The 18,650-nt window shown below is 30.4% G+C and overlaps 1 protein-coding gene across 2 annotated transcripts in view; it reads right to left on the minus strand.

Moving 5' to 3' along the window:
• Positions 1–1,994: 1,994 nt before the first annotated feature.
• The window catches only part of Hs6st (heparan sulfate 6-O-sulfotransferase), a 456,475-nt gene continuing 439,819 nt past the window's right edge, over positions 1,995–18,650 (minus strand). For both annotated transcript variants that reach the window (XM_075290577.1, XM_075290576.1), the window contains exons 4-6: positions 15,673–16,221; positions 14,757–14,941; positions 1,995–8,671 (exon numbers count right to left, since the gene is read on the minus strand). In XM_075290577.1, coding sequence (XP_075146692.1) covers positions 8,536–8,671; positions 14,757–14,941; positions 15,673–16,221 — 870 coding nt within the window. In that variant the 3' untranslated portion in view covers positions 1,995–8,535. The remainder of the gene's footprint in view (positions 8,672–14,756; positions 14,942–15,672; positions 16,222–18,650) is intronic.

Genomic DNA, 18,650 nt, shown 5'->3' on the forward strand with positions numbered 1-18,650 from the left:
GGTATTGAAGAAGAGAACTGAAGTAAGGACAACTTTAAGACTCTTCTCTTTTAAATTTGAGTTCTACGTACTTGGTAACAAATTTTAATTTATTTTTTTTAGCTTTTTTCTTCATGCACAGAAAAAAATTTCATTAAAATTTTTCCAATTAAAATCTTAATTGAGTTGAGTTGAATCAACAAATTTTTTAATTGAAATAAAAATCAATCACACAAATTAATAGTATCAATTAAATTTTTAATTGAATCAATTAATTTTTTAATTGACTGCCAATTATTTTTTTAATTGATACTATCATTTCTGTGATTGAAGACACTTCAATTAAAAAATTAATTGGATCAATTAATTTCGTGATTGAATCAGAAAAAAAATTTTTGTGTGTGTGTGTGTGTAATTTAAAAGGGTGTTAACGACAACTTAAATTTATATGGATATAAAATGACCATTGTAGGTGTGGGATTTCAAATCATCACAAAGTCACATACACAGAAAAAATTCCACAAAAAATTTTCCAATTAAAATTTTAATAGAGTTTTAAAAAATATTCAATTAAAAATTTAATTGAATCAACAAATTTTTTAATTGAAACAGAAATCAATCACAAAAATTAATAGTATCAATTAATTTTTTAATTGGATCAATTAATTTTTTAATTGACCTTCAATTATTTTTTTTATTGATACTATCATTTCTGTGCACAGAAAAAAATTTCACGAAAGTTTTTCCAATTAAAATTTTAATTGAGTTTTAAAAAATATTCAATAAAAAATTTAATTGATTCAACAAATTTTTTAATTGAAACAAAAATCAATCACAAAAATTAATAGTATCAATTAATTGTTTAATTGGATCAATTAATTTTTTAATTGACCTTCAACTAATTTTTTAATTGATACTATCATTTCTGTGATTGAAGACATTTCAACTAAAAAGTTAATTGGATCAATTAATTTCGTGATTGAACCAGAAAAAATTTTTTTGTGTGTGATTGAAGACATTTCAATTAAAAAAATACTTGGATCAATTAATTTCGTGATTGAATAAAATTTTTTTTTGTGTATGGAAATAGCTGCTGAGTCTATAAGGAATATTAGAATGAAAATTTGATACAAATTGTTTATTCAACAGACTCGCATGATATGAGATTGTTTGTCCTACCTTAGTTATGAACTCAGCAAAAAGTGGAAGTTCTTGCCTTGTATTATTTTCAATGTACACGAAGTGCTTTTGCGGCAATATATAAAAATCAATTGTTTTGCAACGATTTTGCAATAAATTCAAATTTTTAGAATTTTATCGGACATAAAACATAATGAGGACAAAAAAAATACAAAGGGTGCCGATCCGTTCCTTGGCAGACTTGGAATTTGTTATAAAATATATTTTCATATGGTTTAAAAAGTCTTAAAATAGCGTTAGAAATAAAAAAACAGATATAAGTCTCAAAAGTTTTTCATGGTTTTAAAATAAATAGCGTCATAGCTACACACAAAAAAAAATTTTTTCTGATTCAATCACGAAATTAATTGATCCAATTAATTTTTTAATTGAAATGTCTTCAATCACGAAAATTATAGTATCAATCACAGTTTTAATTGGGCATAGAAAAATGTCTTGATTAAAAAAATAATAGATTTCATTAGCAAATTTTAATTAATTTTTTTAATGATTCAATTAAAAATTTAATTGATGTTGATTGTAAAACTCAATTAATTTTTTAATTAAAAAATGTAAATATTATCAATTACTTTCTGAATTGGCTTAGAGTTTTTATTTAGAATAACAATTGATTGTTTGAAATACATTTTAATTGTAGTTAATTGTATCAATTAATTTTTTTTTTAATCAAGATTTTTAAAAATTTCAATCATTTACTTAATTAACATAATGTTTCTATCTTGATTAAAAAGTTAATTGTATCAATTAATTTATTAATTGAAAACATTTTCAACTTCAATTAACTTTTTAATTGGAAATATTTCGGTGATATGATATCTATGTATAGAACTAATGCAAAGTTAAAGAAGCTGTTACTTAAAACGATTACTTCTATCCTATGATAAGTAATGTAAAATTCATTGCTTCTGATCGGATTTTGTACCACTTCCGGATGTAAAAATTGCTCTTTTGGCGACACTTTTTTATTGGGTTATAATTTCAAATTAATTGGTACTAAAAATGGAATAGTGAGACTGATTTTCCTACTGTACCTAGTAGGGACACATTTCCAAGTGACTGCTACACAGAAAAAAATTTCACGAAAATTTTTCCAATTAAAATCTTAATTGAGTTTTAAAAGATATTCAATTAAAAATTTAATTGAATCAACAAATTTTTTAACTGAAATAAAAATCAATCACACAAATTAATAGCATCAGTTAATTTTTTAATTGGATCAATTAATTTTTTAATTGAGTGTCAATTAATTTTTTAATTCAAAATTAATTGGATCAATGAATTTCGTGATTGAATCAAGAAAGTATATTTTTTGTGTAGAAGGTGTATAGGGGTTGACTGAAGTTAACACTTTGTACTTTTTTTATTACACTATTTGAGTATACAAAGTATCGTGGTAACCCCGCGACACATTGGCTACCTTTTTCTAAGCCCATAAATCATCATTCATCATATCATCCTAAGTCACGCATTACTGGAATAGAGCATCGCCAACTCAGTCGGCCTTGTATTGAATGTCCATAACTCCATTTAACTATCGTTTTCAAGATATCGATAAGACTTTGGTACCAGCCTTCACGAAATTTGGCATTGCAAAATTTGTACAATGGAAAAAAATCAAACAGTAATTCTTTCCAATTAGATCTTCCTTATGATTAATTCAGGAAAAAAACGCACTTCTCTCATGTCAATGACGCCATTACATAGACTAGGACCGTTGGTCGTATATTGGCGCAAAGCTTCACTTTTGGAAGAATTTGAGAAAGGGCATGTTTTTTTGGTAATTTTTTAAACATTATTACAACTATGGTGTATTCATGTGATGAAAAACATTTGTAATACCATTTCCTAAGTCCATTTTTGCTACATTTTCGAGCATAGGATTTTGTAATTAAATTCAGAAATACTAATGTCCATATTCCAAAGATTAAAAAAAATTGTTAAATTGCATTTAATGCTAATGTTCCATTTGAAATCCCTTTGTAATAGGTATCATTGATTACCCAGCAAAAAATTGGAAGTGCTTCTAAAGGCACAACTTTAAAAGCACCAAAAATGTTCTCCCAAAGATTTTCTTTATTTTAACTACTCAGGAAACTCTTTTTAATTAAATTTTTTGTAACTAGCTGTTTTCATATTTTTGAAAGGAAATTTTAACTTTTTCTGTTTCAAATAGGTTAGAAACAGAATAAGGATTAATAAAATGGTACAAATTATTAAAATTTTTTCCGAAAAAAAAGCAAAATCCATTGTTAAAAAATTGTTAATTTTTGAAAATATTTGATGTCAAACGTTTCAGACAAGCGGTACAATGCTTTAAAAATCATAAAAATTTATAAAAATTATTTATGTATTTGGCAAATTATTGCAAAAAATTTTTTAATTTACATCCAAAATACTGAATGCGGATCACACCTTAAGAAGTGCTGCAAATTCAGTGAAAAGGCATTTGAAATGGTGGACATCCGTCCTATGACAAGCCCGTGTTAAAATCATCGCTTCTTCCGGATCCAAAAAGAACATTTTCACAACTTTTTTGCCGACGCTTTTTTTTGCTGGGTATTTGAGTCACTTTGTATTAAATTCAATTCTATGCAGATTTTCAATTTTGTGAATAAGTTTTCATGTGTTGTACAATAAAAGATAATCTGAGTTACCATTATAAGCCAAATATATATTTACAATATTTATATGAAATAGTCAAATAGTAATATAATAATATATGGAATATAAATAATAAAATAAAACCAGTTGCTTACATTTGCCATTAAATAGATCAGTCGTTAAATATGATTAATTAAATAAATAAATACAGTTATAGATAAAATATTATAGGAAAAAATATATGTATATTGATATTTTAAAAATAGATAATAGAATGTTCTTTAGCAATCCATCCCTAGATGTTAATGGTATTATATTGGCAGCAAATGATTTAGCTGAAACTTTTTGAATCGAATGCATTTTCAGGAGGTAACAGTAAGAAGAAGTCTAAGTCAAACTCAACGACTCGTATGAACTTTCATGTATTTCCCTATAATAATAACAATTATGCTTGAAAGATGTTTAGATTAATTTCCTATCCCACGTGCTTGGAAATATACCTAATCAATTTTTTGAGTCATTACAATATATATAGTGATAAAAGAAAATTGAATTTCATGGGAACGCAATCTTTTTATGTGGACAAATAAAAGAAAATAGGTAAAAAATAAAAATAGGTAAATAGAAGAATGTCTGCTGAGAAAGAGAAAATCGTCTTAGACCACTACAATAACAATTATAATCTTAAAAAACTTAAATCGACTAAAGTTTTGGTCGCAATCGTTTAATCGATTTGCAGAGCAACTAAAATCGACTTTTACCAAAAACCGAAAAAAGTCTAATTTGAATTGCATGGGAACGCAATCGTTGTATGTGGACAACTTATTAAAAAGACGAAAGTCGCGATGGAAAATTACGATTTTGAAATAAGTTTAAATTGTCGAAAGTCGACTTTTCAAAAATCGGATTTTCCAAATTTTTAAAGGAGATTTTTTGATTCTCATTGCTAAATCTGTGTCCAATATGACTGAAAATAGCTATAATAATTTTTGATCGGACTTAGACAGGAAAGTGGTGGCGTATTACGACCCTATTTGCTGAAATCGGACGTTACATATATATGGGGCTATATATAAATTTGATCCGATTTGTTCAAAATCGTTTAATAATTGAGACCGGACACCAAGTGCTAGATCGACCCATGAGATGATTCTGGGTGGAACGGTATATATTTTATGGGGTCTGAAACCAATATTTTTGGAAGGTAAATTTGCTTGCAGATCAAACTCATTATACTTTAACCACTATGTGGTTTAGGGTATAAAAATAATGAATTTATAGAGTCTTTCGATTCCACTAATTTTGTATTTAATTACAGAAAAGTTAAAAAAGACCGTGGAAAGCAGTATAAAAAATTTGCATGTTCGTGGATTTGTTGTGAATAATGGAAATAATATATCTGAACATGGGTGCTAATATATTGTTTTTACTTAATTTCGATGGAACCTAGTTTAACTTTTTCGTTTTCTTCAGACGAAGTAAAATATAAATGTGTAACCGAGCTTAAAAAAAGAGCATACACTAAAAAAAAAGTTTACTTGTATTCGAAGATTTTACCCTTTTCTCAAGGATTTTGGTATTGATTCCGAGCCAAAGATGCGGCTTCTTTAAAATAAATACTTATTTTAGCGACCTTCTGGCCTTAAATCTAGGATGATAAAATTAAAATGAGGACATATATCTCATTAATCGAACTTTCATTCTCTTCCCGCAGTATATTAATAAAGGTACTTACGTACATTAAAAAAAATGCCCGGTTCCAAAGATTTTGTCTTTACTTTAAAAATTTTGCTATTGATTCCGAGCCAAAGAAGCGAAGGATACTTTTAAGACACATTTCTCTTTTTAATTTGGGTTTTTTTTGTACTTGCTTCTAGGAAGCAAATTTTAATATTTCGCTTTTTCAGCTTTTTTTTTCTTCATATGCTATCAAAGTTCTTTAAAACCGAGTTGACGACAACTTTATTTTCCAAATTCAGACTCGACTTCCAGTAGAAATTATGTTATGTTTCAAGTAAAAAACGTCTTTAAAATAAAGAGTTGAAAAACATGTCCTATATTTGAATGATTTTTGCTCAAAAACAAAAAATTTAAAGACAATTTCATTAATTTTAAAGAATTTTTCTGAATTATTAAAGTCAAGTTGACCTTAGCCCAAATTTTTTTCTTTCATGTTATGATACCCATTTTTAAGTCAAATCACTTAATTATAAAAACAATACGACTTCATTGAAAAGTTTATCGACTTTTGGACAAGGAAAAAACTTTATATTAGAGAAATGCGTCTTCTATGCTAAGCAAAATTTGCATTCGTATTTTAAAGACATGAAATCTTTGACCGCAGGACAATATTTTTATCAGTGTATAAACAACTGCAGTTTAAAAATCCAAATTATAACGGATACTTCAAAGACAAACATGTTTTCTTAATTCCAAAAAAACTTTAAACCAAAGATACTAAATCCTCAAAATAAGTCTTAGTCTATAGTTGAAGCTTTTTTATCTTAAATCTAAAGATTCAATATTTCAGTTAACCCTCTAATGCCCCAATTTTTTTACATTTTCAATGTTAACGGAACAAAAGCAAGAAAACTAAATAAAAAAAAATTATACGGTAAAATTCAGTATATGCAGCAAAGCCTCTTGAGTAGTTTAAACTAAGTTTTCTTTTTATTTTACCCATTTTTGTTGTCTTTATGTGCGTTTTACTAAAAGCTTCCTTATTAAATGAAGCCCGCTTAAAGGCGGGATTGAGCATTAGAGGGTTAATTTAAGGACGATTTCTTTAAATAAAAAATGTATTTCCTTATTTTACGGAAATTTTTCCTTACTTAAAAGACATGCGACTTTAACGGAGGGACGCAAATTAAAAATAATTTGTGTCCAAAATTAAATGAAAAAGATGTTGGAAGTAAAGATTATAAACTTTGTTTTAATTAAAATGTCATTATTTAAAAGAAATTTGACCTTAATATTTTGTAAATTGCACATCCTAAAATTTAGGTTGAATAATCTTTAATATCACGTAAATATTTTTTCCAGTGTCAAAGTTTTCTGTTTTTAAAACACAAAGACCGCATTCCTTTTTCAGTAGACTTTTCGCTGTTTAAGCAGACATTTCTGCTATGTCTACAAACATTTTTTTTTTGGTTTTGAACCTAACTGTGTGATAAAAATTGTTAAAATGTTCCACATTTTTTTTTAATTTTCATTTCGGCTTGAGGTCCTTTTAATAAAAAATTTTATTAAAAAAAAATTCAGAATATTTCACCATTTTTATCACAGTCTGTTTTTTCCTCACCCAAAGAAATAGCAGAAATGTCTGCTTAAACAGCGAAAAGTCTACTGAGAAAGGAATGAGGTCTTTGTTTTCTAAAATAGAAAACCTTGTGTGCTTTTTTTAAGCTCGATTACATATTTGTTTTTACTTTGGCTGAAGAAAATGAAATAATTAAACTAACCCCATAATAAAGTAACAAAGTCAACTAAACTAAGGACATTTCCACAACTTTTAGAAAGGCTATACCAGCAATAGGTTTAAATTTGTCCTTCATAAGATTCTTAACTCAATGTCAACTCATATCTTGTGGTGTTAAATATCAATAGACTAGTTTTTAATTGGAATTTTTCAGCAGACTATTTACAGTTTCAGCATAATTTTTATGTTAGTCATAGTCATTTCTCCTCATTATATCTTGCATAAGAACATTCTCATTATGGATTGTAAAATTTCTTCTTTTAAATATTGTGTTTAATATAAAAATACTATTAATGGAAAAAAATAACAGATATTTGTTAGTAGCCAAGGCATCTATGACTTATTTTTTCTAATACAGTTTTGCGCCTTATTGTTTTTGTCATAATAGAATAAATGATTATTTCAAACCGATTCAAATCGTATAAACCTACACCTATTGTACAAACTATGGTACGTATAACGGTATGTACAATTAATTTGAAATGTAAAAAAAAAAACAATTAAAATATAATAATATTTTAATAACATATTCATATTATCATCAGACATGTGTATTGTATGGATGCATTGTTCGTTTTTCTATGTTTTCTTAGAAAAATGTTTAGCCTAAAGCTTAAATAGCTACACACTAGACTAGAACTTATACAATAGATATTCTTCTTAAACTTCAGTTATTAAGTCATTGCAACGGATTATAGTTGTATTTGTGTATGTCTGTGTGTGTATTATTGTATGTTCTTTGTATATTATCAAATATTGTTCATTCTTAGATTACAGAAACACTTTTATATTTGTTGTTATATTTAGTTCTTGAAAAAATTTCCTTACCAAAAAAAAAAAAATGTTTCTTGTATATGGCTTTGCATGTAATTTATATCGTTGGTGTTGCTAATTTTTCAGTGTGTTTGTATGTGTTTGAAATACTATAACTAAATAACTTATTAGATTTCTATTATGATTCGGTTTTTATATATGGGTGTGGCGCGTATTGTTTAGTTTTGATTGTTTACATCGTATTTATAAATATTTAATAATAATTTGTTGTTTTTTGTTTTACTATTAATTAATCAATATAATTATTTATAATAATTTTTGGTTTTGCAACAAACGTTTTTAATGTTTTGTTTTTAGTCACTTTCTCTTTGTAGTTATCCTGCAGGAGCTGCTACCTTATGGGATGAGTCTGATATACAAAATCCTTGATGATTCCCCAATTATTTGAAAATTGGAAGGAGAGGGCTTCCATAGACTTCGTGTCGTGTTAATATCGTTCACCTTCAGTGTTCTGTACTGACGGTCTCATCTATATTACTGTCCCAATTGAATTCTGTGACACCCTGCTTGTAGTAAATGTTACCCAAATTGGCAAATCGTTTTTCAAAATCGTTGTCTTTAGCTTTTAAATGTTCAAATCTATAAGAAAAAAGATAATAGATTAAAACCAAATTAAATAAAAAATGTTAAATGTGCAACAAAATTGAGGTCGGTGTGTAGAAAAAAATAGTTTTTGCAATGAAAGTTCATGACGTACATTAACCCATTAAGCACCACTAACCGAATAATTTAGACAGTTATTATATCGATTGGAATGGGAGTTATTAACTGATAACAAAGCGAAGACTTAAAATATCTATTAGAAAACACGTCCGTTCAGTTCGAAAGTTGTTAAGCAGCTAAAAAATATCTCATTAAGGAGACCTCTTGCAAATTTCTCATAAGAATTTCTATGACACCTAAATATTGGGATCTTACGTCCACTGCAGAACTTAGCTGTCTGTGCTGGGACACAACTTATACCTAAACCATTTTCTTTTTCCCATTTCTCTGTCAAGCGGATGGGATGCTTCTATCTAAATATCTTTGAATGATAAGTTGCCATATAGCGGCCAAAATACGTGTTTCGTCAAGTTGACAATGACAGTATTGCATAGCAACAAACGTGCATTCGTCGAGAAATAGTGGAACTTCAATAACGCCGATTAATTTCATATGTATTTTCGAGTGCATGCAAGGATTGCATTTTGTAACAAGAACACACAACAATTTTTTTTTTGATTCAATCACGAAATTAATTGATCCAATTAATTTTTTAATTGAAATGTCTTCAATCACAGAAATGATAGTATCAATTAAAAAATTAATTGACAGTCAATTAAAAATTAATTGATCCAATTAAAAAATTAATTGATACTATTAATTTGTGTGATTGATTTTTATTTCAATTAAAAAATTTGTTGTTTCAATTAAATTTTTAATTGAATATTTTTTAAAACTCAATTAAGATTTTAATTGGAAAAATTTTCCTGAAAATTTTTTTTTTGAACAACAAATATTAATCATCGAAAATCATTGCCTAAAAATACCCTCAATTAAGATCTTTGGCATAAGTTTGAACCAATTTTCGAAGCACTTTTGCCACTCTGAAATATTTCGGCACCCGTTTTAAAATTTATGGATTTGGATTAGATCTCAAAATTTGCCTCTTTGGATTTAACCAGAAATGATGAGGTATAATAGGATTTAACTAGATATAATCCCATTTATGGCAGGATCTAACATAAGATCTAACTAATAGAGGTCTGCACAATTCCATTTGTAAATGCAGAGTACACGTGTACTTGCTACATGAGTACATCTATTTGAGAGATTCGCAAAACAATTGGTACACATTTTGATGAACACCAAAAGCCACGAGTAACTTCTTGTTGCTACTCTGATGACTTCACTACCAACAAACAAATATTCCTCTTTCTCTCTTATTGAAGTGTACTCAGAGTGATCACGTCGAGTATGTTGCGAGAACAAAACTTCATAGAGTACTACATGTACCACATGCAGTTTCAGAAATACAAAAAAACAGTTAGTCTCCATAATATATGTTTTGGTTTGTTATAAAGAGGGGCAAACGTTAAGGTAAGTGTGTGACATACATAAATATATGAAATATGTGATATACATACATATCTATGATTAATAATAATGGAAAGTTTTGCTTCGCACATACTGAGAAATACTTGTGGTACCACGTGAAGTGAAGAGAATCCATGTTGTACTTTTTGTCAAGTACTTACATTTTTATTGTTCCTTTTTTTCGGAACACATATTGTTTCGGATAAGTACTTGGTGGTATTTGACAAGCAAGTGTTCTCTTCACTTCACTACTTGCGCTCTGAGAGAAAGACAGAGTATGTACTATATTCGACAGCGAATTGCATACATGCAGTGAAAAGTTATTCGACGCAGACCTCTACTAACTATAAAGGGTGATACGGTCAAAATTTGGTCAATATAAACTTGACGTTTTTCTTTCAATTTTGCATTTAAAAACCTGAACATTCCTCATTTTGAATGTGTGTGTGTAGAATGTTGCCCCTATTTTGATTTTGGAATTCACTCTTCAGTTGTCAAAATGCCGTCCAAGCAAGAAGAGCAGCGTATCAAAATTTTGCTCGCGCATCGCAAAAATCCGAGCTACACGCACGCAAAGGTGGCAAAATCGCTAAAAGTTGCCAAATCAACCGTTACAAAGTGTTTGGGGAACGTTTGTCGACAGCCAGGAAGTCTGGATCGGAGGGAAATCGAAAACCGGAAGCCGCTGAGACGACAAAGAGAGTTGCCGGTAGTTTCAAGCGAAACCCTAACCTCTCTCTCCGAGATGCCGCAAATAAGCTGGGTGTATCGTCTACAACCGTGCATCGAGCCAAAAAAACGAGCCGGACTATCGACTTACAAGAAGGTAGTGACTCCAAATCGCGATGATAAACAAAATACAACGGATAAAGCGCGATCCCGGAGGCTGTACACGACGATGCTGACGAAGTTTGACTGCGTGGTAATGGACGACGAAACCTACGTCAAAGCCGACTACAAGCAGCTTCCGGGACAGGAGTTTTATACGGCAAAAGGAAGGGGAAAGGTAGCAGATATTTTCAAGCACATAAAACTGTCAAAGTTCGCAAAAAAATATCTGGTTTGGCAAGCCATCTGTACTTGTGACATGAAAAGCAGCATTTTCATAGCTTCCGGGACTGTCAACCAAGAAATTTACGTGAAAGAGTGTTTGAATAAACGTCTGCTGCCTTTCCTGAAGAAACACGGTTGTTCTGTACTGTTTTGGTCGGATTTGGCATCTTGCCATTACGGTAAAAAGGCCATGGAGTGGTACGCCGAAGACCAAAAACTGCTAAGGACGAACAGCAGTTCAAGGCAAACTGGCTTTCTGCGGCGAAGAAGGTGGACAAGGTGGCTGTACAAAATCTGATGGCAGGTGTCAAGCGTGAGGCCCGGCAATTCGGATTTGGAAAAGCGAAAACCTAACTGAATATTTTTCCTGAATTTTATACTAATTGAACTTGAAAAAGAAATTTAATTTGATTTTTTAAATAAACGATTTCACCGATTTACACGCGTTTTCCCTTGATCAAATTTTGACCGTATCACCCTTTATAGGGCAATATATACCTGTATACAAAAAGTATTTTTTGTCCTCAATCACAAAATTAATTAATCCAATTAATTTGTAAATGAAATGTTTTTAACTACAGGGAGCCAACGTAGTGCAATGCCCACGGTGCATAGACAAGGTCGTGGGTTCGATTCCTGTTTCGACCGGACACCAACAAATTTTTCAGCGGTGTTTTTTTTTTTTTGATTTATTTATACGCACACAAAACAAATTTTTTTCTGATTTAATCACGAAATTAGTTGATCCAAATAATTTTTTAATTGAAATGTCTTCAATCACAGAAATGCTGGTATTATTTAAAAAATTAATTGAAAATCCATTAAAAAATTAAATGATACTGTTCATTTTTGTGATTGATTTTTGTTTCAATTAAAAACTTTTTTGAATCAATTAAAATTTTAAGGGAATATTTTTTAAAACTCAATTAAGATTTTAATTGGAAAAATTTTCGTGAAATATTACAAAATATAACTTTTTAATTCAATTAAATATAATTCTATACTCCAAATGGGCCAGAAAGGACCCTATAGGTCAGTAAGGACCACAGCGAGTCCCAAGCAAGGTATTCGAGATAGGTCAGTAGGGACCCCGATGAGTCAATAAGCTCCGCCGTACTCAATAAGGTTCAACATATATAAACAGATGGGTCAGAAGGGATCCCATTAAATCACACAAAGTTTAATAAGTTCCATCATAGACGGTAAGGGCGCGGAAAACAGGATCATAGAAACAGAAATTGGATGAGCAGGACCATACACTTTTTTTTTGGTTCAGAAACTCTGTTCTTAAAATTAAGTATAGTTTCCATGATGGCAGGAATCGATTCAGTTAACCCTTTCGACCCCGAATTTTTATAGGTATCGCTAATTTTTTTTTTACTTTTAATCATGTTGAAGTCATTTAAGAAGCGTCTAGCCAAAATTTCGGGTCGCCACGCCCATTCGTTTAGGCGGTAGAGAATGTTGCCTGTGGGCAACTTTGGGCAATTGTGACTACAAACTATTTTGTTTTGTAATGATAGACGTATTACGTTTTATTGGATTTTTGTTAAGTTTTTTGTTATTTTACAGTAAATATATACTTAGATGCGCGCGTGAGCGGAATTTCAATCACGCTCAAACACATTCACGAAGAAATATTTGTACTCACGCATGCCATGTGGGTAGGAATTCACGGTCACGAAATGAAAAGTCATACTCGTACACGCTCACACATGAACAATGTTTATGTCTCACGCTTTCGCACGATTCACGACAATTTTCGTAATTCAGATTTGTCGTGAGATTGTCGTAAGTCACGAATATTTTCGGAACACGACAAATAAAATTCTGGTAATTAACGAAATTTCTCGTGACTCACGCTATTGAAATCTTAAGCGTGATCAAATATGTAAAGGTGATTAAAATCGGTGAGCTTGAATTTAATCGTGAACGTGAATTTGTTCGTGATTGTGACTTTTTGTGTCTGTTTTACCGTGAATATGAATTTTATTGTTAACGTGAATTTTATCTTGAGCGTGAGTTGGATCGTGAGCGTTGGTTGGATCGTGAAAGTAAATTTTTATCGGAAGCGTGATTTCGGAGAAAGTTTACTCACTCACAATCACGAATACAATTTGATTTTTACTCACGCTCACCCGCCACACATTTTTCTTTAATCCTGTTCACGCACATTCACGAGGTTTCGTTTAAATTTCATTAACGAGATTTGGTTTAAATTTCATTCACGGCTTCGCGTGAATCACGCGTGACTCATGTCAATTTAACTGGCGGTGTAAAAAACCAAAGTATTATAAAGCATCAATATTCGTGCTAATCCACTAGTATGTTGCCAAGAAGTGGCTTCCTCCCTTTTTACGATTCCTTCCAAATTCCCCACTGCACTGCAGATATGTTTTCCACATCATCGCCGCATTTCTCGTCACTGGGACATCCCAATTGAAGTTCAAAATTTTTTCAAAATCATTGTTTTTCAAACCTTTTTCCTCCAGGTCTTATGTTCAAAAATATGTAATTTTACTACCACAATTGCCCAAAGTTGCCCACAGGCAACTTTTCAATTTTAAAAATTTCCCATCAGTTGTTTTTTTGCAATTCTAAGATTTGACTTCCAGAAATATTTTATTTGACATGTACTACAATAGATTTAATAAAAACTTTCAACATTTTAGTTGTAATTTTTGAAAAAAGTCACATGTATAAAAACCTCTTTTTAAATTCGCAAATATTTTTTTCTTGAGGTACGTGCGTATTAATGAAAATTTTTTCACTAATTGACAACCAAATTAGCTGATTTTTCATTCAACTTGTAGAAAACACTTGTAGCTTTCGATACCGTTACAGTTTTATGAACAAAAACAAAAACAACGCTGACAGTGAGTCTCAAAACACAAAAAGTTGCCCACATGCAACTTTAGGGTCGAAAGGGTTAAAGAAATCAATCCCACCTCAGTAATGCTGGTGACATTTCTAAGTGTTTCAAAGCTTCTCTAAGTGGTTCCACTGCAATGTGGAACGCCGCTCGGTCTCGGCTATAAAAAGGAGGTCCCTTGTCATTGAGCTTAACATGGAATCGGTCAGCACTCAGTGATAAGAGAGAAGTTCACCACTGTTTTTGTGATTGATGTTTTTTTTTTTCAATTAAAAAATTTGTTGAATCAATTGTAGAAAGTTTATATAAATAGTTTCTAAAACGCAATTAAGACTTTAATGGGAAAAAATTTTATAAAAAAATTTTCTTTGTAATTATAGCTAAAGTATTATCTAAGCCACATCTTATCAGACCTGATTCCAAAGGCGTTAGGTATTATCAGGTTTTACCAATTTTCGGATTTGCTCACAACTATGATATCAAATTAGATTTTTTAATATTTACTCGGGTACCGCAAATTGATGTGTATTTTACTTATTTTGTATAGTTTTGAAGGAGGTATACTTATGTCCATGTAGGGTTTTAAAGTACACGCAAAGGTTCTTTATATATAAAATTAATTTTCTACCACCATACCCATTTGTTGCACAGTTTTATACCAACCTTTCAAATAATAAATTTTTGGCAAAAGCGTATAATTCTATATCTAAACTATTCAATTCTTCTATTTTTCTTCTTTGATCCGGTCTCAGATTATGTATGGCCGATACGGATAAGGTAGTATTGTGCTGCTCAAATGGAATGGCAAAACGAAGATTAAAAGTCTCCTCGAATATATACTGGGAGATCTGAAAAAATAGGAAATATTTATTATTAAAACAAATTTATAAAAAGAGAGTATGCAAAATAACAAAATAAAAAAAAATACTTTTGTGTTAAATGAAATTTTAGAGAAAATAATTTTTAAGTATTTTCACCAATAAATCAATGAAGGTTGGAGCAAATGTTCAGAATATACACAGAAAAACTTCCGTTGTTAAAGTAATGCAAAAATTAAGTTATCCTTATTGCAAAAAAACATATTTTGTTTTAGTTAATTTAAAAAAAATCCACAACCAAATAAAATTTTCTTTATTTCAAGTATATCTCAAAAATGTTGTGTACTAAACGTTGGTATAAATTTCAATGACAGGAAAAATAAGTTCAATGCTAACAGAAGAACATTTTCGTACACTTCTCCAAAATAGTTAGAACTAATTATGTCAATGATTTGGAGCCAATGCTTTTCTTCTTTACTTTTAGTTCATTTTTGCTTTTGTAAGAAGGAAGAATTTCTTAAGTGGTAGTTAAAAATTCAAGGATCTTTGTTAGTTCTCTTTACTTTAACAACGCATTATGGACATCTCAAAAACTGGAATACAATTTAGTTTTCGGATGAGGTAGTTCATTCTTCCCATAAAAAAGTTCACTTTTTTCTGTGTATGTCATCTAACTTCAAAAGGGGTCTTTGCAAAAAAACCGTTCTGAGCAAGGTATTTTTTTAGTGTATATATAGTAAATCAAAATTTCTACAATTTACCTTTTGATACTCCGTTAGGCCAAAATAAGCCATAGCTGCCAAATTTCTTTTGGCACTTGCCAACATTACCCGATCACGTTCATGTGAGGGCATAGCTGATTTATTGTAACATCCCACCAGGGCTAAATCCGCCAACATTCTTGTTTGACGATTTGCCGCCAAATTTGATTCACAACCAGCAAATTCATCTATTGTTACATCTAACCAATCTTTGCCCTTATAACAGGGTGGTAATTCTCTTTGTGTAGCTTGTTTTCCCAGGCACCAATGGCGAGAACCCTTCCATGTAGCTCCACGTTTCACATGACGATATTCGGACATATATCGTGCAATTGGTTCACGTATAAGTGAGATATAGAAATATCTACGTTTCGCTGATTCACCTTCATTTTTATCCAATTCTTGATCAACACAACTCGTTAGCTCAGTCCAATCGGCATGAAGGCCACATTTCCAGCCGGTGGAGTAACGTGAAAAGAGCCAATTCTCATTGCGATGTGGACGGAAACAGTAGCAACGTTTACGTTGCCTTTGGCATTCACAGGGGCGCTAAAAGGAAGAAACAACAATAGAAGAGTTCGATTTTAAAAATTTGGTAAAGAAAAATCTAAATTATGGAAAAAACAAGTAAGTAAACTAGAAAGTCGGGCGGGCCGACTATATCATATCCCAGCAAAAAAAGCGTCGCCAAAAATATAATGAAAATGTTCTTTTTGGATCCGGAAGTGGTGCAAAATTGACGCAGAAGCGATGTCATTGGAAGGAAGTCCTCCATTTCAGCTGCCGTTGCACTGAATTTGCATCACATCTTTAGGTGTGATCCGAATTCAATGTTTTGGATGTAAATTAAAAAATTCTGAGACATTTTGTCAAATAAATCATTTTTATAATTTTTTATAATTTTTAATGGATTCTAACGCTTGTCTGCAACGTTTGACCTCAAATATTTTCAAAAATTCACAATTTTTTCAGATTGGATTTAGAATTTTTTTTCAACAAATTTTAAATGATGTGTACCATATTACACAGAGAATACAGATTGGTTGTGACAATCGAATTTATTGCCAACCTCATTTTGGCAGTTGTAGCAACTACCAGTTGGCAGTTGTGCCACCCGACTGATTCGGTCGACACAACTAATATATCGTATGGTGTTGGTTGGGTCAGCCGACGACATTGGTGGTTGCTTCATCATTCGGTTGTGCTGCCCGACCTTAATAGTGCTCATGACCAAATTAAAACCCAATTTCTTCTCAATTAAATATTATATTATATATATATTTTTTTAAATATATGTATGTATAGTATAAATCAAAAAACAATATATTTGATCAAATGTCTTTTGTAATCACGCTACAGCCTTCAATAATGAAGTTATCGTGTTGAAATTCTTTTGTCTGCAGGCAGGTCAAGTTTGAAAATGGGCTATATCGGCCCATGCATTGGGTTCTTTATCATCGAGACATCGCAATTTCTATCCGATTTACTTGAAAATTGAAATCTTAAGTTATTATAGGCTCCCAAAAAGTGCCGATCTTCCGATTTGAATTCTTGAAACTAGGAAACCGACACTTTATCCAATTTGATTACAATTTTAAATCTACATGTACTTTATTTTTCCTGAAATTTTAAATCTAGAACCATGAATTGATGAGCAAATTTCACATTGCTTTATACCGGTATGGGTTTGATATAATCCTCAGTTACACCGGTCTCCCGAATTAACTTCAGGGAAAAAAGCGCACAGATCACCCAAAGTAAAATTTCCCGAGTTTAGTTATGGTACTCATTCGATTACTGCGGGTAAAGATCTATAGAATTTAGATTTGAAATCATATGAGAGGCAGATACTCTTGCACGCTTAGAAAGGAAGTTAAAAATTCCTCTAAAACTCAACTAGAAATGGTTATTAGAAGTCCAGAATCGTATGTAATCTCCATATGTATAAACATTATATTTATCTTCGGGAACCATACCATTGGAACCAATCTCTATGGGAGAGTATCGGAACCAGCAGGATTCATGTTAAACCACTCTTCCATGTTTGTTTGCCATACATGCTAGAAATTCGGTACATGGAGTTATTTTGAGTTATCTAAAAAAAATATTTTCAATACAAACCAATGTTTTGAATTTTTTGTCCACAGGAAACATCCCTTTCTTAGATGATTCATTATGTGTTGCGATCCCATCCATGATGAAGATTGTATAATTTTGCCACATTCCTCGATTTAAAAATTCTGTATTAAATATGAACATTTTTCTTCTTCAATTAATTTTAATATCATCAAATGACAATTAAAAAGTATTTGAAATATCATTCGGCTGTAACTACCATATGAAAATGGTGGCTACTAACTGATAGATAAGAAATGTTTTTACGGTTGGTTGTATCAACCAACTTGAATCAAAATTATTAAAAGTAGGTACACAGAAAAAAATATCACCAAAATATTTCCAATTAAAAAGTTAATTGAAGTTGAAAATTTTTTCAATTAATAAATTAATTGATACGATTAACTTTTTAATCATGATAGAAACATTAAGTTTATTAAGTCAATGATTGAAATTTTTAAAATGTTTAATTAAAAAATTAATTGATACAATTAACTTTTTAATCAAATTCGGAAGACTAATTCAGTTAAAAATAAGTGCTGATTTTTTTTTACTTTTTTAATTAAAAATGTATTTCAAACAATCATTTGTTAATCCAAATAAAAACTCTAAGGCAATCTAACTAAGTAATAAAAAATAGTTACCTTTTTTAATTAATAAATTAATTGCGTTTTGCAATCAACATCAATTAAATTTTTAATTGAATCAATTAAAAAATTAATTGAATTTTGCTGAGAAAATCAATTAAGTTTTTAATCAAGAATTTTTTCTATGCCCAATTAAAACTGTGATTGATACTATCATTTTCGTGATTGAAGACATTTCAATTAAAAAATTAATTGGATCAATTAATTTGGTGATTG

This window comes from Haematobia irritans, chromosome 1 (genome assembly GCF_050003625.1).
Source record: "Haematobia irritans isolate KBUSLIRL chromosome 1, ASM5000362v1, whole genome shotgun sequence".
NCBI classification, from domain to species: domain Eukaryota; kingdom Metazoa; phylum Arthropoda; class Insecta; order Diptera; family Muscidae; genus Haematobia; species Haematobia irritans.